The 24,621-nt window shown below is 43.1% G+C and overlaps 1 protein-coding gene across 2 annotated transcripts; it reads left to right on the top strand.

Annotated features, from left to right (window-relative positions):
• The first annotated feature begins 11,415 nt into the window (after positions 1-11,415).
• emc9 (ER membrane protein complex subunit 9) lies at positions 11,416-22,079 on the top strand. Of its 2 annotated transcripts, none has more exons than XM_026947891.3 (6): positions 11,416-11,549; positions 12,416-12,630; positions 12,838-12,914; positions 13,805-13,874; positions 14,329-14,423; positions 21,474-22,079. In XM_026947891.3, exons 2-6 carry the CDS (start codon positions 12,427-12,429, stop codon positions 21,652-21,654), a joined length of 627 nt encoding a protein of 208 aa, XP_026803692.2. In that variant the 5' UTR covers positions 11,416-11,549; positions 12,416-12,426; the 3' UTR covers positions 21,655-22,079. The 2 variants fall into 2 exon arrangements, with proteins under 2 accessions (XP_026803692.2, XP_026803693.2); XM_026947892.3 differs by having other exon boundaries at positions 12,412-12,630.
• The last annotated feature ends 2,542 nt before the right edge of the window (positions 22,080-24,621 follow it).

Raw genomic sequence — 24,621 nt, 5'->3', positions numbered from 1 at the left:
GGTCTAAAGTATCTGAATAACCTTAACCTTAAAAAGTCTCTCTTCTAGACCAGCCTCCAATAATCAAGAGAATATTCTATATACAAATCTATATAAACTGATCGAGCAGCTTGTCAATGCGAGGCATTGGGTATGCATCAAACTTAGACACAGAGTTGATTTGGATGGTCCCATCAGCCTTGGGCACCAAAACCACTGAGCTGCTCCAGTCACTGTGGGACTCCTTGATTACTCCCATGTTGAGCATAGCCTCGAGTTCATCCCGAACTACATTTTTCTTGTGTTCAGGCAGATGATAGGGGTCAGTGCATACTACCACACCTGGGGTTGTCTCTATATGGTGCTCTATGAGATCAATGAGGCGAGAACACTTTGGAAAACTTCGCTTGCAATTTAGCCACTTTCGTGATTTGGGACGGAGAGAGGTGGTCTCCATAAGGGACCAGGGTGGATTGAGCTGGTGTTTTTAGATTTACCTCCGGTTCTAGCTCCTCCCTCTCTGGAACAACCGTCGCCAAAGCCACGGGAACCTCCTCCCTCCATGGTTGTGTGTGAGGTTAAGGTGGTATACCTGCCCCGCCCCACCTCTATCCGCTCGCCTTACCTCATAATCGATGTCCCCAACCCGTCGTATAACTTCAAAGGGCCCTTGCCACTTGGCGAGTAATTTCAAGCTCCACGTGGGAAGTAACACAAGCACATTAACTCCCAGTGCAAACTCCCATAGCTGAGTAGCAAATTCTCCTGGGTTATGTGGCTTTAAGTGTGGAGTTTTACTCTCAGGTCAAGAATACCAAATTTCGTTTTTACTGTGGGAAGGTCCTTCCTCCCAGTTTTCCCGAATGACGTCGAACATGCGACAAGACTTCCACCCATACAATAACTCAAATGAGGAAAACCCTGTGGAGGCTTGTGGGACCTCTCGCACTGCAAATAACAGGGGCTTTAGCCACTTATCCCAATTCCATGCATCATCGTGAACGAACTTATGAATCATGTTTTTCGATGTTTGAATGAATCGTTCCACCAGTCCATCAGTCTGTGGATGATAAACGCTAGCGCGAATCGATTTAATCAACTAACAATTCGTAGAGCTCGCGGAGTGCTCGTGACATAAACAACACACCCTGATCAGTTAGGATCTCTTTTGGGATCCTGAATTGGGAGATAACACGGAAGAGTACCTCTGCAACATTAATTCAATTCAATTCAATTTTATTTGTATAGCGCTTTTAACAATGGACATTGTCACAAAGCAGCTTTACAGAAATAAATGGATTCAAAAAATATATTGTAAATATGTGAATTTATCCCTAATGAGAAGCCAGAGGTGATGGTGGCAAGGAAAAACTCCCTGAGACAATATGAGGAAGAAACCTTGAGAGGAAAAAGGCTCTAAAGGGAACCCATCCTCATCTGGGTGCAACGGATAGTGCAATTATAAATAAATCCCTTCTATTATTGTGTGCTATATGGACAAATAGTGCAAATGTGCAACCAGTAAATTCATCACAGTTTTTGCAAGAAGTCCGGTTGGTTAAAATCTATCCACCGTCCACTGATGGAGTCCTGTGTACGAAGCTGCTCGTGGCAACTGCAGCCCCAAAGCCGCCACAGCAATCGCAGTCCGACGCCATTACAGTACAGCTCCCCATATGTGATCCCCAAGCCATCTCCACAGCCCCCAGGTGGCACCATCCCCAGCAATCCAAACAGTTCTTCAGGCCGTCCATATGGGGCCCCAGCAGCAGCGACCGAACTCAACCGATGTGAACTCCAACCAGAAGTAGGGCATCAGGATGGGTCAGGCAGGTCCGGGGAGCAGAAGGGGTCAGGATCACTGGCATCTCAGAAGTAGCATGTGTAGCTCAACAGAGAGTGAGAGAGAGAGATGGAGAGAGAGGGAGAGATTGTTAGGTAAGCTTTTGTCACGTAATGCTTAAGGACAATGTACTTTTGCGTGCAGAGTGCAAGCAGGGACTCCGGCAAGACTAGCTATGACAGCATAACTAAAAGGGAGAGCTAGAAGGTAACACAGACATGAGGGCACCCTGGGACATAAAGCTCCAGCCACTCCACTGTCAACAAACCTGAGTGAACGTGTGAGAGTGGGGGGGCCACAGCATCCAAACATCCCAGTTCACCACAACACTCTATGCCTGTGAACCCGCCAGACCAGCTCCTATAGAAAAACTATTCAAAAAGGCTTGACTAAACAAATATGTTTTCAGTCTAGACCTAAACACTGAGACTGTGTCTGAGCCCCAAACACTAAATGGAAGGCTGTTCCATAACTATGGGGCTTTGTAAGAGAAAGCTCTACCCCCAGATGTAGCCCTCTCTATTCGAGGTACCAACAAATAGCCTGCATCTTTTGATCTAAGTAGGCGTGGCGGATCATAAAAGACCAAAAGTTGACTCAGGTACTGTGGCGCGAAACCATTTAGTGCTTTATAGGTCAATAGTAGTATTTTATAATCAATACAAAACTTGATTGGGAGCCAATGCAGTGTGAATAAGATAGGGGTGATGTGGCCATATCTTCTAGTTCTAGTAAGGACTCTCGCTACTGCATTCTGGACTAACTGGAGCTTGTTTATGCATCTACTGGAACATCCAGACAGTAAGGCATTACAATAATCCAATCTAGAGGTAACAAATGCATGAACTAATTTTTCTGCATCATGTAGTGACATATTTCTTATCTTAGCAATATTTCTGAGATGAAAGAAAGCGATCCTAGTGATATTATCTACATGAGCTTCAAAAGAAAGACTAGAGTCGATAATCACACCAAGGTCTTTTACTGCTGCACATGGTGAAACAGAAAGGCCATCCAGAGTTATGTAATCAGAAAGCTTACTTCTAGCCGCATGTGGTCCTTGTATAAGTACTTCTGTCTTGTCAGAATTAAGTAACAGAAAGTTAATAAGCATCCAGTTTCTAATGTCTTTTACACATTCCTCAACTTTATTAAGCTGGTGTCTGTCATCTGGCTTTGCTGACACATACAACTGTGTGTCATCAGCGTAACAGTGGAAGCTAATACCATGTTTACGAATAATTTGGCCCAGAGGTAGCATATATAAAGAAAAGAGCATTGGGCCTAAAACAGAGCCTTGCGGGACACCAAACTTTACCTTAGTATGCGAAGAGAAGACACCATTTACGTCTACAGACTGATAACGATCAGTCAAATAAGACCTGAGCCAGGAAAGGGCTGTTCCCTTAATGCCTACTACATTTTCTTGTCTATCGAAAATAATAGCATGATCAATGGTATCAAAAGCTGCACTAAGGTCAAGCAGCACAAGCAAGGAGACACAACCCTGATCAGAAGCCAGTAGTAAGTCATTTACCACTTTAACCAGCGCTGTCTCTGTGCTATGATGAGGCCTAAATCCTGACTGATACATTTCATGAATGTTATTCCTATGTAAGTATGAGCATAGCTGCTGTGCATAGCTGCTTGTGCTATGCCTTTTCTAGGATCTTGGATAAAGGGAGGTTTGATATTGGTCTATAGTTGGACAGCTGACAGGGGTCACGGTCAGGTTTTTTAATCAAGAGCTTGATAACTGCTAGTTTAAAAGATTTAGTTACATAGCCAATGCTAAGGTAAGAATTGATTATCTTAAAAAGAGGTTTGATTGTTTCAGGAATTATCTGTTTGAAGAAGCAAGTAGGTAAAGGATCTAGTATACAGGTTGATGATTTGGATGATGAAATTAGTGAAATTAGTTCGGTCTCTTGAAGGGGAGTAAAACATTGTAATTGTTGATCTGATATTATTATATTATTATCTACAGGGTTAGTTATAAAACTGTCCGGTTTTAACTTAATAGTCTGAATTTTTTGCCTGATATTTTCAATTTTACCATTGAAAAACTTCATGAAGTCATCGTCGCTATCTAATGATTGTGTGCATGTTTCTGTTGTGGTCTTATTCCTAGTTAATTTTGCTACAGTATTAAATAAGAATCTAGGATTATTTTTGTTATCTTCAATTAGGGTGGAGAGCCATTTACGTTCTAGTTTTCAAGTGGTCTTTTTTAAAGTTCGTGTGTGATCGCTATACCAGGGTGCTAGCTTTTTCTCCCTAATTATTTTTCTTTTAAGTGGAGCTACCTCATCTAGCGAATTGCAGAATGTTGATTCTAAGCATTCAGTTACCTGGTCAAGTTCTTCGGGATCAGACGGTGATCCAATCATGGTTGATAAATCTGGAAGATTACTGATAAAACTCTGTGCAGTTTTTGACGTGAAAGTACGTTTGACACGGTGACATGGCAAGGTGCATATATTATGATTAAGACACATTTTAAATGAGATGAGGTAATGATCTGAGATAGCTTCAGACTGTGGAAATGAGACTATATTTTCTACATTTAATCCGAATGTTAGCATTAGATCAAGAGTGTGACCACCACTATGAGTAGGTCCTATTACATTCTGATTAACCCCCACTGAATCTAGAATGGACACAACTGCTGTTCTTTGAGGGTCTTCTGGATTATCACAATGAATATTAAAGTCTGCAACAATTAATGTTTTGTCTAAGGAAGCGACCAGGTTAGAGATGAAATCCACAAATTCACAAAGGAGTTTAGAATATGGCCCTGGGGGTCTGTAAATAATAATTACTGCAATCACCTGTGTAGACTTATTTTTGTGGCTATGTATGTTATGTTAGTATAAAGAACTTCAAACGCGTTGAATGTATGACTAGGTTTTTGTGTGCCACTTAGATTATCATTACAAATGACTGTGACGTCTCCTCCTCTGCCAGTTAGACGGGGCTGATCTATGTAACTGTATCTGGGAGGACAAACTTCATTTAATGCTACAAACTCGTTTGGTTTAATCCACGTTTCTGTTAAACACAGTACATCAAACTCCTGATCAGTGGTAGTTTCATTAACAATAAGCGCTTTAGACGTAAGAGATCTAATATTCAACAGTCCTAGCTTCAGATCAACGGTGCTGGCTGTACATTCGGTTTGATTTAATTTTATGTTAATTAGGTTACTAAAACAAACTGTCTGAGTATTTCTACATTTTTGTTTAGCTCGGGGAACAGACACAGTCTCAATACTGTGGAACCTAAGTGACGACTCAGTGCAGCTAGCAGACAGTCGATTTAGCCAGCTTGTCTGCTCCCTGGCCTTGGCCCTGGATTGTCACCGATTAACCCTAAAGGCCAGCCTTGCCCTCAAAGATAGTCCAATTATCTATAAAGCCCACATTGTTTTCGGAGCACCACCTGGACATCCAGCAGTTCAGCGACCATAACCTGCTGTAAGCTACATCGCCACGCCACATTGGGATGGGGCCAGAGCATACTACAGCATTGGACATCACCTTCGCTAATTTACACACCTCTACAATGTTACTCTTAGTAGCCTCTTACTGATGAAGGCGTATATCATTAGCACCTACATGAATAACTATCTTTGAGAACATGTGCTTGCTTAAGACCCTAAGATTACCTGCTACCCTAAGATTACCCTGGCTCCCGGTATACACCTAACTAAAGCTGCTGGTGCCCCTAAAGGCCTAGCTAATTTCACATGCCGCAAGATAGAGTCTCCTATAACCAGAGCTCTTTCAGGTTTCTCAGCAGGTGCTTCACTGAGGAGAGCAAACCTTTTGGACACGTGAAGCAGAGAGGAGTGGTGCTCCCATGGGCGAGCCTTAGCGTTAGCTTTGGCTTTGGATTATGCCGCCGAGTCGTCACCCATTCGCCCCGCTTTGAGGTCTCTAATGCTGGCATTGGGGAATTGCTAACTCCGCCTAAGACATCCAGACTTTCCTCTACAGAAGCTACGCTGCTCTCACTCTCACTAACCCTCTCTAGAGTCTGGATGCATTATGTGTGGAGATGTTGCGCAGAGGCACTGCTTCCAGATATCACGTTGCATAGTCCACTAGAACCAATACAAAGCATGCCCTCATGCAGGACCATGCCAATTCTTTCGAAGCGGACCTCAATTAATGGGAATGGGCGCAAGGGCGCTTTTGGGGTGGCTGGCGGATTCACCAGCTGATATTCCCGACATACCGTGCACCACCTACGAACATCACCACAAATGCCCAGCCAATAGAAGCGGGCCATGAGACAATCCAGTGTTTTATCCTGTCCTAAGTGCCCCACCATCGGATTACAGTGAGCCGCCTGGAATAATAATTCCCAACGGCTCTTCGGAACCAACAACTGGGTCATCTCCTCTTGTGATTAAGTGTCCTGTGTCACTCGATATAACCTATCCTTAATCGAAAAATAGAGGTGGGAGAGCGCAGTATTAAGCTGAATTCACTGACCATCAATTACCCTCACTTGGTCAAAGGCATGATGAGGCTCTCATCACGCAACTGCTCCAAGGGGAGATCCCCGAAGGGAATCCCCGCCAAGAGAGGAGGAGCAGAGCTCCCCCTGCTCTCGATGTCCCCCTGATGTGGAGCTGACATCGACGGCCCCAGCACCGCCTCCCCAGCCAGTGCTGAGTACATCCCACACCTTTACTCTATATCAAATATATAGTGAATAATGACTGGCACTAGCAGATATTCATGAACATTTCTGTGCACACACCTCACCATTACCAAATGTGCTTTTCCAAAATAACTCACCTAGAACCAAGCATTGGTGGATTGAGGTCTGGTTACAGCCCGAATCCACCAATGCGTGGTATGTACCCTCTTGAACACTCGCGTTATGCCCCGGCTCGATCAGGGGCGGCCTGCGGCGCGTCAGGGAACCAGACCAAAGCCCCCACGTCCATCATGTGGCAGTGGTCCTGGGAATGCCTTGGCTCCCCGCAGTGCCAGCACACCGGCCCAGGCCTTACTCCCACACCTGCGCACCTGAATTCATCCACCTGGGGGAGAGAGGAGACAGATACAGGGGAGAGGAGGGGGGAGAGAAAACATGGGCTCAGGGAACTGTTTTTGGGGAACTGCTCCCTGTTTCCATGGAGCAGGCACAGGGAAAGGGTGAGGAGGAGGGGGAGAGACACAAGAGCGAGAGAGAGAGAGAGAGAGAGAGAGAGAGAGAGAGAGCGGAAAGGGAGGGACTTGCCTGCCCCCGGATACGCCGCCACGTGGTCCTCTCCAAGCTGGATTGCCTCACTGAATGAAGCTGGTCAGTGGCACTCGACCCACGCCGCCATCCATTCTGGAATTTAGGTGACAAACTACTCCAGTACCATGAGATCAATCACATCCTTGGCGCCGCATCCCTCAGCCAGAAGCCACTTCCAGCAGGTGTCCTGGAGCTTCTGGGCAAATGCAAATGGGCGGCCGAGCTAACGGAAGGTCGGTGTTCGGAAGCCGCTACGGTGCTGTTTGGGGTGTGGGCGACCCGTTGCAAAACCGCCCGTTTTAGGTCCGGGTAGTCCAGCATGTTGGCGACTGGCAGCTGCAGGGCCATGAGTTGAGCTTCACCCGTCAGGAGCGGCAACAGGCGGGCAGCCCACCAGCCCAGCTCCAGAAATGCTTCCGGATCATCCTGCGGTCCCATCTTGCTGAGGGTGACGTGGGGCGTGGCCATGGCAGCCGCCGGATCCTGCTGGACCAGGCCCTGGAGCACCTGCGGATCTGCTGCCTGGGCGTCAAGCAGTTCTTTGATTCGCTGCTCCTGGTCTCGGCGCAGCTGGAGGAGGGCCTGATGCTGGGTCTGGTGGAGGTTGGCATGGGACGAGATGATGTTGGCCAGTGGTGAGGACTCCATGACTGCATCTTCCTCAACTTCCTTGGTTTTGGCACCAGTGTAGCAAACCTCATGGGTTTGGGCAGATATGAGGAAGCAGGAGGCAGGTTTGGAAACAGCTCAGAGGGGTTTTATTCTCCAATTTCACTTTCGCTTTCAGCAATTTTATTTCCACACAAACACACGCACACACACGGCTCTGTGCTGGATAGTTCTCTGTCTCTCAAGGCGCTCATCTCTCTCCTTTTTATCCTTGCCCCAGCTCAATGCAACACAAAACACTTTGTTAGTAGAATTCCCCGCAGGTGTGCATTCCTTACCACTCACCTCCTCCGGCTCCGCCCTCCATTCACAAACCGGCGGTCAACAATGCCCCCACTTCCACCTTCTCCAAGATGGCCTCCTTTACCACAGGATCATTCACATGCTGATTGGACCAGACTTTCACTTTAATGGTCTGTTGTTCTCTTGGGTGCAAAAACATATATAGTTGTACATATAAACATGAAAATTAACAGACACAAAAATTGTTGTATAAATATGACACTGAATACAACTTTAGCTCACTTGTGTGACAGAATAAAGGCACTACGCATCAGCAGTCTGATCATTATATAAATAACCACGGTTCTCATTTCCTAGGGCATTATCAGGTTTTCCAGGCATCCATGTAATGGTGGACATGTTGGTCTGGTCAGACAACTTCCAGGGCTCTCTGAACAGTCCAATACAAGTATACCCAGACAACCCTAAGATCGTTTGCAGTATAACTGAGTTTTCTGCTGAGCTTCTTGAGCTGGCCAGGTCCATGTGATACTGTGTGCAGTAGCTCTGAGCTTCATACAATGGCACCAAAGAATTATTCATAAATTATTCATAAATATGGTATAAGCTTCCACTGCTATGCCAATGACACACAGCAAAGCCAGATGACAGACACCAGCTTTTTTAGGACTCTGTTGAGGAATGTGTACAGAAAATAAGAAAGTGAATGCCTCTCAGTTCTGACAAGACAGAAATATTTCTACTCCATCCAGAGGCAGCTAGCTACAAGTCAGCAGTGGATCCTGACCATAGATTTTAGTGGGGCAGGCTGACTTACTTACTGACAAATGACATTAAGTCAAGAGGCTATCACACAGTTATGCTATAGGCTGCGATCTAGTGAATTTTTGGAGTAACCCCGTAATAGGCAGTTGAGAGTTGACAACATACAGTCATCCAGTTTACAGTCTAGCAGCTCATTTTAAGCATTTTTAGATGTACCTTCAACTAACAATGGTTGACAAGTTTCAGCAAAATTTCCTGCCCAACTACATTTCAAAAACCACACAGAAGATCTGAACCTAGCCCCCCAAAATTTGGACACTAAAAAAGTGAGACATGTTTCTTCTTTTTCTCAGCCTTTCCATAGAGAAACAAGTATTTTATACATCTTTCTGATGTACAGACATTAAGCACTCCATAACCCCCCTTTCTTCCGATCTTTGAAATATAGCTTACAATAGAAATGGTTCTGTACGTCATAGACACACTGCCTGCACTTACAGTTTGCCATTTTATGTGAATCTATTAGATTTCATTAGATTATTCAGATTGCTGTAGTATGCTCTGGCCCCATTCCAATGCAGTATGGTGATGTAGCTTACAGCATGTGATGGTCGCTGAACTACTGGATGTCCAGGTGGTGCTCCCAAAACAATATGGGCTTTATAGATAATTGGAGTAGTTTTGAGGGCAAGGCTGGCCTGTCAGGGCAGGACGGTAGCCACTCGGGAAGGTGCTACTCTCACTACTTGCAGCATAGCCTAGTTAATCAGTAAAAATCCAGAGCCAAGGCCAGGGAGCCGACAAGCAGGCTAAACCAACTGTCTGCTAGCTGCACTGAGTCGTCGCTTAGGTTCCAACATTTTGAGACTGTGTCTGGTCCAGTGGATAGGTTCAACAAACCGGACTTCTTGTGAAAACTGTGATGAATTTACTGGTTGCACAATTGCACTATTTGTCCATGTAGTACACAGTTATAGAAGGGATTTATAATTGCACTATCTGTTAGCACCCACATGAGGGTGGGTTCCTTCTGAGTCTGGTTCCTTTCAAGGTTTCTTCCTCATATCATCTCAGGGAGTTTTTCCTCACCACCGTTGCCTCTGCCTTGCTTTGCCTTGTGAGGAATTCACATATTTACAATATATTTTTTTGAATCTATTTATTTCTGTAAAGCTGCTTTGTGACGATGTCCATTGTTAAAAGTGCTATACAAATAAAATTGAATTGAATTGAACTGAATTGTTCATTAGGAATAAATTCACATGTTTACAATTTATTTTGATATAATTTAATTTGAATGTATTTATTACTGTAAAGCTGCTTTGTGACAATGCCCATTATTAAAAGCTCTATACAAATAAAGTTGGATGGAATTGAATTATTTGCTATGAGATCTGGCGGGACACAGCATTTTTTTTTTCCCCAAACTGGCATAATCTGGCAACACTCTCATTGAATGATAATTAACCCTAGTACATTTACAGCATTTGCCCTTACTCCATTTATACATGAGAGTAGTGGAGAGTTAAGGGCCTTGCTCAAGGGCCCAGCAGTGGCAGCTTGGTAGTGCTGGAATTAGAACTCATGACCCTCTGATCGCTAGTCCAACATCTTATACACTGAGCTACCACTGCTTGCTGATTATGGAAGTTTTCTTGTTATGTAGTAACTCTTGATGGCCTTGCATAATACATCATATACCTCACATCAGTTACATCATATACAGCAGTGAAATACCTTTATGTGTTATTGAGTGCACTCATTCATTAGAAGCTCATGTAGGCAATATTAATAGGATTACATTTTTTTAATCTCAGAAACATTGCTAAACTAAGAAATATAATGTCATTACATGATGAAGAAAAACTAGCTCAGGAACACCCCACAAGGCCTGCTGTTTTGGAGATGCTCTGACCCAGTCGTCCAGCCATCACAATTTGTCCCTTGTCAAAGTCGCTCAGATCCTTATGCTTGCCCATTTTTCCTGCTTCCAACAAATCAACTTTGAGCACTTACTGTTCACTTGCTGCCTAATATCTTGACACCCCTTGTAACCATATCTTCCAAACCTTGACACCCCTTGTAACAAGATAATCAATGTTATTCACTTCACCTGTCAGTGGTTTTAATGTTATGGCTGATCGGTATATATATATATATATATATATATCATAAATGTAATGTAATGTAAATAACCCTTTTGGAAAGGTCTGTAACTTAAAACGTAAGTTTGCCATCTGTCCCATTCACCAACATGGGTATAGGCAGGGTTAAAAATTGTACTGCAGCCAGGCATTTTGAGACATTTTGGCTTCGCTTTTTAATCGTTGTTATGACGAACACCTATATATACAGTCACTGGAAGATCTCTGTTCAGATGGCTCTGCTGCACTGTTACTTTGTCGCTTGCCACTGTCACTAAAAAAAAAAGTTGCACAAGTATAAAAGATGTACAATCACCAGTCACAATGTCAGTTGCTAATGTGAACGTAGGGTTGAGTGCACAAAAAATGTGGACAAAAATGTATTTATTGTCAATCACTTAGTGTAGTTATTTGCAAATTAAAAAGTAGGTCCACAAAGACAGAAGACCTGTCAGTGCAGTACCAGGGTTTGGCCGGCAGGTGGCGGTAAGAGAGCTCAGTGTTGCACTGACTGAAGAAGGAGGCGAAGAAGAACGCTGAGCTCTGTGATTAATTATCAGCATTATCATTTTAGATCTAACCTTCTCCTATTTTTTTTTTGCTTCTGATTTTATTTCCATTTCATTCTGCAAGGTTCAGAGGCTAAAGTAAGTTCCTGAGTGTTTTTCCTTCATCTTTAAGGCGATTGTTTTCTCTTTGTAGCTTTGTAGCTCCAGCTGCTGAGTGTGTTTTATTTTAAACGCCTTATTAATGTGGAGGTTTAAATAGATTACAGCAAAATATACATATATATATATACATATATATATATATATATATATATATATATATATATATATATATATTTATATATATATATATTTATATATATATATATATATATATATATATATATACATTATAATCTGCATGTCAGCACTTCCTATAGCTTTTATCACATTTTTCTTATATTTATATATGTGAGCATATTGCATCATTCTCGGTTTTTGATGATTTTTTCCCCTTATATTATAAGATCTTACATGTAACAAAAAATATGATGTAAAAATGTTCATTTATTGTAATGTAGCTTGAACAATGTAATAATAATAATAATAATAATAATTATTATTATTATTATTATTATTATTGTTATTATTATTGTTATTACAATATCCTCAGTAGATTATTAAAAACTGCCCTAAACCAGAAGAATGAATTTTTTTAAATTAATTTTTTGTTTGTTTTTAATTATTTTTTGAAAAAAGGACAAATTTTAATTAATTTTAAATTATACAGAAATTTTAAATTAAACAGCGGTCTGTAAACAAAGCCAGGAATAAATTACTGAACTAATGATTTTTTAAAATTTTATTTAATTTTTCAAATTTAATTTTAAAAACATTTAAACCTTGTAGAAGTACATAAAAGATTAAGAAATATAAACCCATGAAATATAAACATGTGGGATTGGGATGATGATGATGGTGTGTGTGTGTGTGTGTGTGTGTGTGTGTGTGTGTGTGAGAGAGAGAGAGATAAAGGATGACTGAGGTGGAGTTGTCGTGCTTGGCGTGTGTTAAGATGTTCCTGCACGCGAGTGTGTATCCGCGCTGCAGCGTGAACGGCCTGCTGTTAGCCCCTGCAGGAGGAGGAGTGTGTGAGGAAGGTGTGTGTGTGACGGACTGTGTCCCTCTTCTGCACTCGCATCTTCCACTGGCCATGATCGCTCAGCTCGCTCTCACACAGGTACACACACACACATTACTAAAAAACCCTACATTTGTTTCATTGGAGTTTATTTGATGTTGATGACTATTTTGGATGACTAGCAACACATTTGCCTCCTTCTAACAAGACTAACAAGACTAAAGCTTTAGCTCATAATGTTTAATACTACGTTACAATCACAAGTATTACATCTTAAATCGTGGCTGATGGTCATTTCTCGTGCAGGTGGACGTGTGGTGTTCGCAGACGCAGCAGAGGATTGTGGGATATTATCAGGCTAACGCTAATCTATCTGACTGCAGGTGATGTTCTGTGGTTATCATGCCATTCATTATTGAGGCACTTAATACGCTACAGGTGAACTGTTACAGGTGATTTTTTTTTAAAACAAAAGATATCACATTCAATCTTGATCATTGTTGACATTTATTTGTATTAGGACATATATTTATACAAATGAGGCCTCGTCTAATGAAATACGCAGTGTATACATTTCTGGTTCTGGTTCTGGTCTTATATATTTCTGTTTTTTCTGTATTATTTAATCAAGAAAATATCATACACTGTTATAAAAATTTATAAAATATAAAAAAAGTATAAAATTTAACGTAAATCCAATAATTATTAAAATTTTAGGAGATTCAGATTTTGCGAATTGGTTTATAAAGGAAACCGATAACTCATGATAAACTGTCCTGAATACAAGATACGTGACATGATGCGACTGTGAAGTGGGCGTGGCTTAAAGCCATGTTTAAATTCGCTGTGAAGTATCAGAAAATGCGACAGTTCTGAAAAATGACTGACCAAAATTGTCAATTCTACCTCTACTGTCTTACCTTAAAGTATTTAAAAAAGTGAAGAAAAAATATTTTTAACTTTTTTCATAGACCTAGTCTGAGGAATGCTTAATAAACAATATTATTAAAGATTATATGTAACTGTAAATAAGTATTTCATCTAATTATTTCATTGAATGTTTGCTTGTGCTGATTGAGGATTTTGTCGCCTCCTACTGGCACATTGTGGGAACTGACCTGAATTTGCTCAGTACAGAACGCTACACCGCCTGTGGGTTGACATAGAAAATATTATATTTAATACTAAATACTAGAAATTAGCTCATTGGTGTGTAATATACCTGTTATAAGCATGTTATAAAATTATCTGTGTTTGTCTCTCATGTTTACAGTCCAACTGCATGTGCTTTCAAAATGGCTGACAAAATCCTGGAGCAGAACAGCAATGCAGTGTTACTGATGGTATATACACACACACACACACACACACACACACACACACACACAAACACACACATACACAGAGCAGTACAGTAACTGTATTAGTTATTAACTATTTACTACAGTTACGCATTGTGGGTATTCTGTACCTTGTATGATTTAGATGCTCACCATGCATGGGGTTTTATGAGTGCACTACATACAGTGGACATAAAAAGTAAAAAGTATATACACCCCAGTTTTTTTTCTCAAGCAAAAAAAAAAAAATGAATCCAAGATAATTGATGTCAGATCTTTTTCCATGTATAATGTGCTATAGCAACCAACAAAATTCAAGTGAAAGACTAATAGAAGCGTTTTAGGGAAAAAAGCAAAAATTTACAATGACTTGGTTTCGCATGTATGTATGTATGCATGTATATATATTATTTGTGTCCATATCTATAAATAAACTTACTCTGCCTGTCTGTCTTAGATTGATGGAAAAAAAATGTCACCTGGATATCGCGTTCCTCCGATAGTGATGTATGAACATAAAGACTCGCGATGGACCTTAAAAGACAAACACACGTAAGTACATTAATATCCCAAACTGAGTCTGAGAGCCCTGTCCCAAATGCTACCAAGTCTAATAGTCATGTCTCAAACACTCCCAAGAATAATGGCCCTGTCCCAAACACTACCAAGTCTAATGGCCCTGTCCCAAACACTACCAAGTCTAATGGCCCTGTCCCAAACACTACCAAGTCTAATGGCCCTGTCCCAAACGCTCCCAAGTCTAATGGCCCTGTCCCAAACACTACCAAGTCTAATGGCCCTGTCCCAAACACTACCAAGTCTAATGGCCCTGTCCCAAACACTACCAAGAATAATGGCCCTGTCCCAAATGCTACCAAGTCTAATGGCCCTGTCCCAAATGCTCCCAAGTCTAATGGCCCTGTCCCAAACACTACCAAATCTAATGGCCCTGTCCCAAACACTACCAAGTCTAATGGCCCTGTCCCAAACACTACCAAATCTAATGGCCCTGTCCCAAATGCTACCAAGTCTAATGGCCCTGTCCCAAACACTACCAAATCTAATGGCCCTGTCCCAAATGCTACCAAGTCTAATGGCCCTGTCCCAAACACTACCAAGTCTAATGGCCCTGTCCCAAATGCTACCAAGTCTAATGGCCCTGTCCCAAACACTACCAAGTCTAATGGCCCTGTCCCAAAGACTACCAAATCTAATGGCCCTGTCCCAAACACTACCAAATCTAATGGCCCTGTTCCAAACACTACCAAATCTACTGGCCCTGTCCCAAATGCTACCAAGTCTAATGGCCCTGTCCCAAACGCTACCAAATCTAATGGCCCTGTCCCAAACACTACCAAATCTAATGGCCCTGTCCCAAATGCTCCCAAGTCTAATGGCCTGTCCCAAACACTACCAAATCTAATGGCCCTGTCCCAAATGCTCCCAAGTCTAATGGCCCTGTCCCAAACACTACCAAATCTAATGGCCCTGTCCCAAATGCTCCCAAGTCTAATGGCCCTGTCCCAAACACTACCAAGTCTAATGGCCCTGTCCCAAACACTACCAAGTCTAATGGCCCTGTCCCAAATGCTACCAAGTCTAATGGCCTGTCCCAAACACTACCAAATCTAATGGCCCTGTCCCAAACACTACCAAGTCTAATGGCCCTGTCCCAAACGCTCCCAAGTCTAATGGCCCTGTCCCAAATGCTACCAAGTCTAATGGCCCTGTCCCAAACACTACCAAGTCTAATGGCCCTGTCCCAAATGCTCCCAAGTCTAATGACCCTGTCCCAAACACTACCAAGTCTAATGGCCCTGTCGTAAATGCTCCCAAGTCTAATGCCCCTGTCCCAAACACTACCAAGTCTAATGGCCCTGTCCCAAATGCTACCAAGTCTAATGGCCCTGTCCCAAATGCTCCCAAGTCTAATGGCCCTGTCCCAAACACTACCAAGTCTAATGGCCCTGTCCCAAATGCTACCAAGTCTAAGGGCCCTGTCCCAAATGCTACCAAGTCTAATGGCCTGTCCCAAACACTACCAAATCTAATGGCCCTGTCCCAAACACTACCAAGTCTAATGGCCCTGTCCCAAATGCTCCCAAGTCTAATGGCCTGTCCCAAATGCTACCAAGTCTAATGGCCCTGTCCCAAATGCTCCCAAGTCTAATGGCCCTGTCCCAAATGCTACCAAGTCTAATGGCCCTGTCCCAAACACTACCAAGTCTAATGGCCCTGTCCCAAATGCTCCCAAGTCTAATGGCCCTGTCCCAAACACTACCAAGTCTAATGGCCCTGTCCCAAACACTACCAAGTCTAATGGCCCTGTCCCAAACACTATCAAGAATAATGGCCCTGTCCCAAATGCTACCAAGTCTAATGGCCCTGTCCCAAATGCTCCCAAGTCTAATGGCCCTGTCCCAAACACTACCAAGTCTAATGGCCCTGTCCCAAATGCTCCCAAGTCTAATGGCCCTGTCCCAAATGCTCCCAAGTCTAATGGCCCTGTCCCAAACACTACCAAGTCTAATGGCCCTGTCCCAAATGCTACCAAGTCTACTGGCCCTGTCCCAAATGCTACCAAGTCTAATGGCCCTGTCCCAAATGCTCCCAAGTCTAATGGCCCTGTCCCAAACACTACCAAGTCTAATGGCCCTGTCCCAAATGCTACCAATTCTAAGGGCCCTGTCCCAAATGCTACCAAGTCTAATGGCCTGTCCCAAACACTACCAAATCTAATGGCCCTGTCCCAAATGCTCCCAAGTCTAATGGCCCTGTCCCAAATGCTCCCAAGTCTAATGGCCCTGTCCCAAACACTACCAAGTCTAATGGCCCTGTCCCAAACACTACCAAGTCTAATGGCCCTGTCCCAAATGCTACCAAGTCTAATGGCCTGTCCCAAACACTACCAAATCTAATGGCCCTGTCCCAAACACTACCAAGTCTAATGGCCCTGTCCCAAACGCTCCCAAGTCTAATGGCCCTGTCCCAAATGCTACCAAGTCTAATGGCCCTGTCCCAAACACTACCAAGTCTAATGGCCCTGTCCCAAATGCTCCCAAGTCTAATGACCCTGTCCCAAACACTACCAAGTCTAATGGCCCTGTCGTAAATGCTCCCAAGTCTAATGCCCCTGTCCCAAACACTACCAAGTCTAATGGCCCTGTCCCAAATGCTACCAAGTCTAATGGCCCTGTCCCAAATGCTCCCAAGTCTAATGGCCCTGTCCCAAACACTACCAAGTCTAATGGCCCTGTCCCAAATGCTACCAAGTCTAAGGGCCCTGTCCCAAATGCTACCAAGTCTAATGGCCTGTCCCAAACACTACCAAATCTAATGGCCCTGTCCCAAACACTACCAAGTCTAATGGCCCTGTCCCAAATGCTCCCAAGTCTAATGGCCTGTCCCAAATGCTACCAAGTCTAATGGCCCTGTCCCAAATGCTCCCAAGTCTAATGGCCCTGTCCCAAATGCTACCAAGTCTAATGGCCCTGTCCCAAACACTACCAAGTCTAATGGCCCTGTCCCAAATGCTCCCAAGTCTAATGGCCCTGTCCCAAACACTACCAAGTCTAATGGCCCTGTCCCAAACACTACCAAGTCTAATGGCCCTGTCCCAAACACTATCAAGAATAATGGCCCTGTCCCAAATGCTACCAAGTCTAATGGCCCTGTCCCAAATGCTCCCAAGTCTAATGGCCCTGTCCCAAACACTACCAAGTCTAATGGCCCTGTCCCAAATGCTCCCAAGTCTAATGGCCCTGTCCCAAATGCTCCCAAGTCTAATGGCCCTGTCCCAAACACTACCAAGTCTAATGGCCCTGTCCCAAATGCTACCAAGTCTACTGGCCCTGTCCCAAATGCTACCAAGTCTAATGGCCCTGTCCCAAATGCTCCCAAGTCTAATGGCCCTGTCCCAAACACTACCAAGTCTAATGGCCCTGTCCCAAATGCTACCAATTCTAAGGGCCCTGTCCCAAATGCTACCAAGTCTAATGGCCTGTCCCAAACACTACCAAATCTAATGGCCCTGTCCCAAATGCTCCCAAGTCTAATGGCCTGTCCCAAATGCTACCAAGTCTAATGGCCCTGTCCCAAACACTACCAAGTCTAATGGCCCTGTCCCAAATGCTACCAAGTCTAATGGCCCTGTCCCAAACACTACCAAGTCTAATGGCCCTGTCCCAAATGCTACCAAGTCTAATGGCCCTGTCCCAAATGCTCCCAAGTCTAATGGCCTGTCCCAAACACTACCAAGTCTAATGGCCCTGTCCCAAACACTACCAAGTCTAATGGCCCTGTCCCAAACACTATCAAGAATAATGGCCCTGTCCCAAATGCTACCAAGTCTAATGGCCCTGTCCCAAATGCTCCCAAGTCTAATGGCCCTGTCCCAAACACTACCAAGTCTAATGGCCCTGTCCCAAATGCTCCCAAGTCTAATGGCCCTGTCCCAAATGCTCCCAAGTCTAATGGCCCTGTCCCAAACACTACCAAGTCTAATGGCCCTGTCCCAAATGCTACCAAGTCTACTGGCCCTGTCCCAAATGCTACCAAGTCTAATGGCCCTGTCCCAAATGCTCCCAAGTCTAATGGCCCTGTCCCAAACACTACCAAGTCTAATGGCCCTGTCCCAAATGCTACCAATTCTAAGGGCCCTGTCCCAAATGCTACCAAGTCTAATGGCCTGTCCCAAACACTACCAAATCTAATGGCCCTGTCCCAAATGCTCCCAAGTCTAATGGCCTGTCCCAAATGCTACCAAGTCTAATGGCCCTGTCCCAAACACTACCAAGTCTAATGGCCCTGTCCCAAATGCTACCAAGTCTAATGGCCCTGTCCCAAACACTACCAAGTCTAATGGCCCTGTCCCAAATGCTACCAAGTCTAATGGCCCTGTCCCAAATGCTCCCAAGTCTAATGGCCTGTCCCAAACACTACCAAGTCTAATGGCCCTGTCCCAAACACTACCAAGTCTAATGGCCCTGTTCCAATTGCTCCCAAGTCTAATGGCCATGTCTCAAACGCTCCCAAGGCTAATGGCCCTGTCCCAAATGCGACCAAGTCTAATGGCCCTGTCCCAAACACTACCAAGTCTAATGACCCTGTCCCAAACGCTACCAAGTCTACTGGCCCTGTCCCAAACACTACCAAGTCTAATGGCCCTGTCCCAAATGCTCCCAAGTCTAATGGCCCTGTCTCAAACACTACCAAGTCTAATGGCCCTGTCCCAAACGCTACCAAGTCTAATGACCCTGTCCCAAACGCTACCAAGTCTAATGGCCCTGTCCCAAACGCTACCAAGTCTAATGGCCCTGTCCCAAATGCTACCAAGTCTAATGGCCTGTCCCAAATGCTCCCAAGTCTAATGGCCCTGTCCCAAACACTACCAAGTCTAATGGCCCTGTTCCAATTGCTCCCAAGTCTAATGGCCATGTCTCAAACGCTCCCAAGGCTAATGGCCTGTCCTAAATGCGACCAAGTCTAATGGCCCTGTCCCAAACACTCCCATGTCTAATGACCCTGTCCCAAACGCTACCAAGTCTACTGGCCCTGTCCCAAACGCTACCAAGTCTAATGGCCCTGTCCCAAATGCTCCCAAGTCTAATGGCCCTGTCTCAAACACTACCAAGTCTAATGGCCCTGTCCCAAACACTACCAAGTCTAATGGCCTTGTCCCAAACACTACCAAGTCTAATGGCCCTGTCCCAAATGCTACCAAGTCTAATGGCCCTGTCCCAAACGCTCCCAAGTCTAATGGCCCTGTCCCAAACGCTCCCAAGTCTAATGGCCCTGTCCCAAACGCTACCAAGTCTAATGGCCCTGTCCCAAACGCTCCCAAGTCTAATGGCCCTGTCCCAAACACTACCAAGTCTAATGGCCCTGTCCCAAACACTACCAAGTCTAATGGCCCTGTCCCAAACACTATCAAGAATAATGGCCCTGTCCCAAATGCTACCAAGTCTAATGGCCCTGTCCCAAATGCTACCAAGTCTAATGGCCCTGTCCCAAATGCTACCAAGTCTAATGGCCCTGTCCCAAACACTACCAAGTCTAATGGCCCTGTCCCAAATGCTACCAAGTCTAATGGCCCTGTCCCAAATGCTACCAAGTCTAATGGCCCTGTCCCAAATGCTCCCAAGTCTAATGGCCCTGTCCCAAACGCTCCCAAGTCTAATGGCCCTGTCCCAAACGCTACCAAGTCTAATGGCCCTGTCCCAAACGCTCCCAAGTCTAATGGCCCTGTCCCAAACACTACCAAGTCTAATGGCCCTGTCCCAAACACTACCAAGTCTAATGGCCCTGTCCCAAACACTATCAAGAATAATGGCCCTGTCCCAAATGCTACCAAGTCTAATGGCCCTGTCCCAAATGCTCCCAAGTCTAATGGCCCTGTCCCAAACACTACCAAGTCTAATGGCCCTGTCCCAAATGCTCCCAAGTCTAATGGCCTGTCCCAAACACTACCAAGTCTAATGGCCCTGTCCCAAATGCTCCCAAGCCTAATGGCTCTGTCCCAAACACTACCAAGTCTAATGGCCCTGTCCCAAACACTACCAAATCTAATGGCCCTGTCCCAAACACTACCAAGTCTAATGGCCCTGTCCCAAACACTACCAAGTCTAATGGCCCTGTCCCAAATGCTCCCAAGTCTAATGGCCCTGTCCCAAACACTACCAAGTCTAATGGCCCTGTCCCAAATGCTACCAAGTCTAAGGGCCCTGTCCCAAATGCTACCAAGTCTAATGGCCTGTCCCAAACACTACCAAATCTAATGGCCCTGTCCCAAATGCTCCCAAGTCTAATGGCCTGTCCCAAATGCTACCAAGTCTAATGGCCCTGTCCCAAACACTACCAAGTCTAATGGCCCTGTCCCAAATGCTACCAAGTCTAATGGCCCTGTCCCAAACACTACCAAGTCTAATGGCCCTGTCCCAAATGCTCCCAAGTCTAATGGCCCTGTCCCAAATGCTACCAAGTCTAATGGCCTGTCCCAAATGCTCCCAAGTCTAATGGCCCTGTCCCAAACACTACCAAGTCTAATGGCCCTGTCCCAAATGCTACCAAGTCTAATGGCCCTGTCCCAAACACTACCAAGTCTAATGGCCCTGTCGCAAATGCTACCAAGTCTACTGGCCCTGTCCCAAATGCTACCAAGTCTAATGGCCCTGTCCCAAACACTACCAAATCTAATGGCCCTGTCCCAAATGCTCCCAAGTCTAATGGCCCTGTCCCAAATGCTCCCAAGTCTAATGGCCCTGTCCCAAACACTACCAAGTCTAATGGCCCTGTCCCAAACACTACCAAGTCTAATGGCCCTGTCCCAAACACTCCCAAGTTTAACGGCCCTGTCCCAAACGCTCCCAAGTTTAACGGCCCTGTCCCAAACGCTCCCAAGTTTAACGGCCATGTCCCAAATGCTCCCAAATTCTAACGGCCATGTCCCAAATGCTCCCAAGTCAGGTTCTCCCTAATTAGGGATAAATTCTAAGATTCTAACAGATTCTAATAGAACCTTAAAATGGCAGATATTAAAGTTAGAACACTAGGCAGTTGTAACCTGTAGAACTCTTTGTGAGTGTTTTTTTATTTCCCCTGTAGAATAATGCTCCGCCAGTGGGAAGAAACTCGAGCAATCACCGCTCAGTTACTAAACTCGAGAGATCACATGCTGTTGGTTGATTTCGACAGCCATTTGGATGACATCACAAAAGACTGGACCAATCAGAAACTCAATGCTAAGATCATGGAGCTCATCTATCCAGCTAACGGCAACATGTGAACATCAGCGTTATTTACATAAAACTCACTGTCATGCTGATGTCATAAATATAAATATAAATTACACATGAAATCCATAAATGTAACTTTTCAGTCTTTCTGCTGTTCCATTTTTTTTTATTGTTAATAATTAAGACTTGTGTTTTATGTACATGTATAATAATGACTAATTTTTAAAAATATTATAAATTTATATATTTTAATTAATTAATTTATATAATTCATTCATTCATTTGTTAAATTATATAATTTTATATTTTTCGAGCGTTTTTGGTGTGTTAGGGATGGCAATAGTTCTGAGATAAATGCCACAGTTTTAGCATCAGTATTAACTAATGAATTTGTGTTACAAGCGGTTCATTCCTTGGGACAAAAATTAAATCAAGTTGTTTTTCTTGATTTTAGAATAAATAAAAAAATAATGAATATACAGTGTTCATTGCGTTACTCATATCCTGTTTCACTGACTCACTATAACCTTTCACAATTATTAAGTAGACGTGTGTGTAACAGTCCTCTCATGAATTATAGACATATTTTGTACGTTTTTGACATTTTGTCTTATTGTGCTTTTTTTAAGAATTATTTTGTGCCTTATTCACCCCTTTGTACATTGCCTGTGGTGTGTTTCATAAGAAAGAAAACAAGAAGTTACATTCCTGCCGGGCCTTCAGAGCTGGTGTGACATTTTAAATTAATACATTTTCATTGGTATGAAGGACTGTACAGAATGGTAATTATTGTTCCTGTGGGGTGTTCTAGATTTTCCAGATTCCAGTACTTACATTCTAACCTGGGGCAAATTTTTCTGTCATATTTAGAAGGTTCTGAAACTTTCACACAACAACTTAGAGTCATACTGCAGGATTTCAGGCACAAAATACAGATAGCCAACATGAAACCATACTTTTAAACTTTTATTAGTAACATAGCACTAATAAACAGGAATAATTTCTTTATGTAATGCTATATACACTATATGGCCAAAAGTTTGAGGACACTTGACCATCACACCCATATGTTGTTCTTTCCCAAACTGTTGCCATAAAGATGAAATTGTATAGAATTTCTTTTGATGCTGTAGCATTACAGTTTCCCTTCACTGGAACTAAGAGGCCCAAACCTGTTCCAGCATGACAATGCCCCTGTGCACAAAGCGAGCTCCATGAAGACATGATTTGCTAAGGTTGGAATGGAAGAACTCAAGTGTCCTGCACAGAGCCCTGACCTCAACCCCACTGAACACCTTTGGGATGAACTGGAACACCAACTGCACCCCAGACCTCCTCACCTGACTAGTGGAAAGCCTTCCCAGAAGAGTGGAGCTTATTATAACAGCAAAGGGACTAAATCTGGAATGGGATGTTCAACAAGCACATATGGGTGATATATATATATATATATATATATATATATATATAAATATATATATATATATATATATATATATATATATATATATATATATATATATATATATATATATATACCACATATTAAAGTACTCATTCTAATATGTTTTCATTTCTATAGTAACGGCTCATTCAAGGGGACTTGTACAGCGGACGCTCCACATAAACAATTTTAACAAACGTGTAGTCGTTGATATGGAGAAGTTTTCTGTATTTAACAGTGTATGAAAGGATCGCCAGTGTCAGCACTTTGTAAAGTCAGAGCTAAAGATGTAACATAAAGCTTTATGATACAGGAAATTCTTCAGGACAGAGGAGCTTTATGGTTCCTCACAAACATGACAAGCTGTGACAAGGCTGTTTTTATGTCTTATTCATTTCAAGAGAGAGAAAAAACAGAGGCTGGTGAGAGAACGTAAGTGAGAACAGAAACTAACTTGTATTGTGGATGTTCCACAATGCTAAATGTTACTATAAATGTAACTATAAATGTATAAAATGTACACAGTGTAATCTTTAATAAATAAAAACGTGCAAGTGTTGGCAAATTGCTGTTGTATAAGTAGAATAAAATACTTTAGGGCTTAGCTTTTTTCTTTTTATATGCTTATTGCTGGATCAACCAGTTATTCAGCATTAAGAAATATTATAGGCTTTATTAAAACATAACTAATACTGGAACTGATTCAAACAAACCACATTCCAGATCTCAACATTCAAGCATATCAAAGACACATGACTTTGTTAGACATGTGACAAGCCCTGACAACCCCAGCTTCCAAGTAAATCAAGTATTAATTAAACAAGAATGCAGCTCACAGTACTCCAGCTTGAAAATAGAGCACCAGGTACATTAATTTATCAAGTGAATAACTCAAGCCAGAGTGCAGATATCAAAATTTAAGCATGACAAAGACATATGAATAATTATGCAAACAACCCCAGACGCTACTAAACCAAGAATCAACTAAATTTAAAAAACAATCATCTAAATGAGATATCAGCAGTGTAAGAAATGAGATCCAAATATTCTAGCTTGGATAAAATACAGCAGATAAATGTAGACTTGTGCAGATATACCCCCACTTACTACAAAAATCAATCAAACACGATTACAGATTTCAATAATTCAGCATGGCCCAGGCACCAAGTTTTGTCTCTACTTCATTGGATTCTCCCCTAAAGCTAAGCCTTCATCTGGCCTCTAGTTTTTACTCTTAGCATGTTTAAGTGAGACAGCAAAGGGTACATTTGCTTAGAACACATTACTACTTGTGTATAGTAAAACCTAATATGAATTAATCAACATAATCACCATATTAAGGCTATGGTCAGCTTACCCTATAATATAAGATCATACTAATATCTAAATGAGGTAACAAGTCAACTAATCTAATCCCAAATGTAAGGCCTCACACCCAGTTATAACACATTGTAAAACATCACACTCACAGTTACCAATGATCACTAAGTCATCTGCAGGCCTCCTGTCACACATACCATTCCTTTCCCTATGAACACCTTTTATACTTTTCTCTTCCATTACATATAACCAA

Source organism: Pangasianodon hypophthalmus, chromosome 12, assembly GCF_027358585.1.
Source record: "Pangasianodon hypophthalmus isolate fPanHyp1 chromosome 12, fPanHyp1.pri, whole genome shotgun sequence".
Taxonomy (NCBI): Eukaryota; Metazoa; Chordata; class Actinopteri; order Siluriformes; family Pangasiidae; genus Pangasianodon; species Pangasianodon hypophthalmus.
This window is presented reverse-complemented; position numbering and strand designations above follow the sequence as displayed.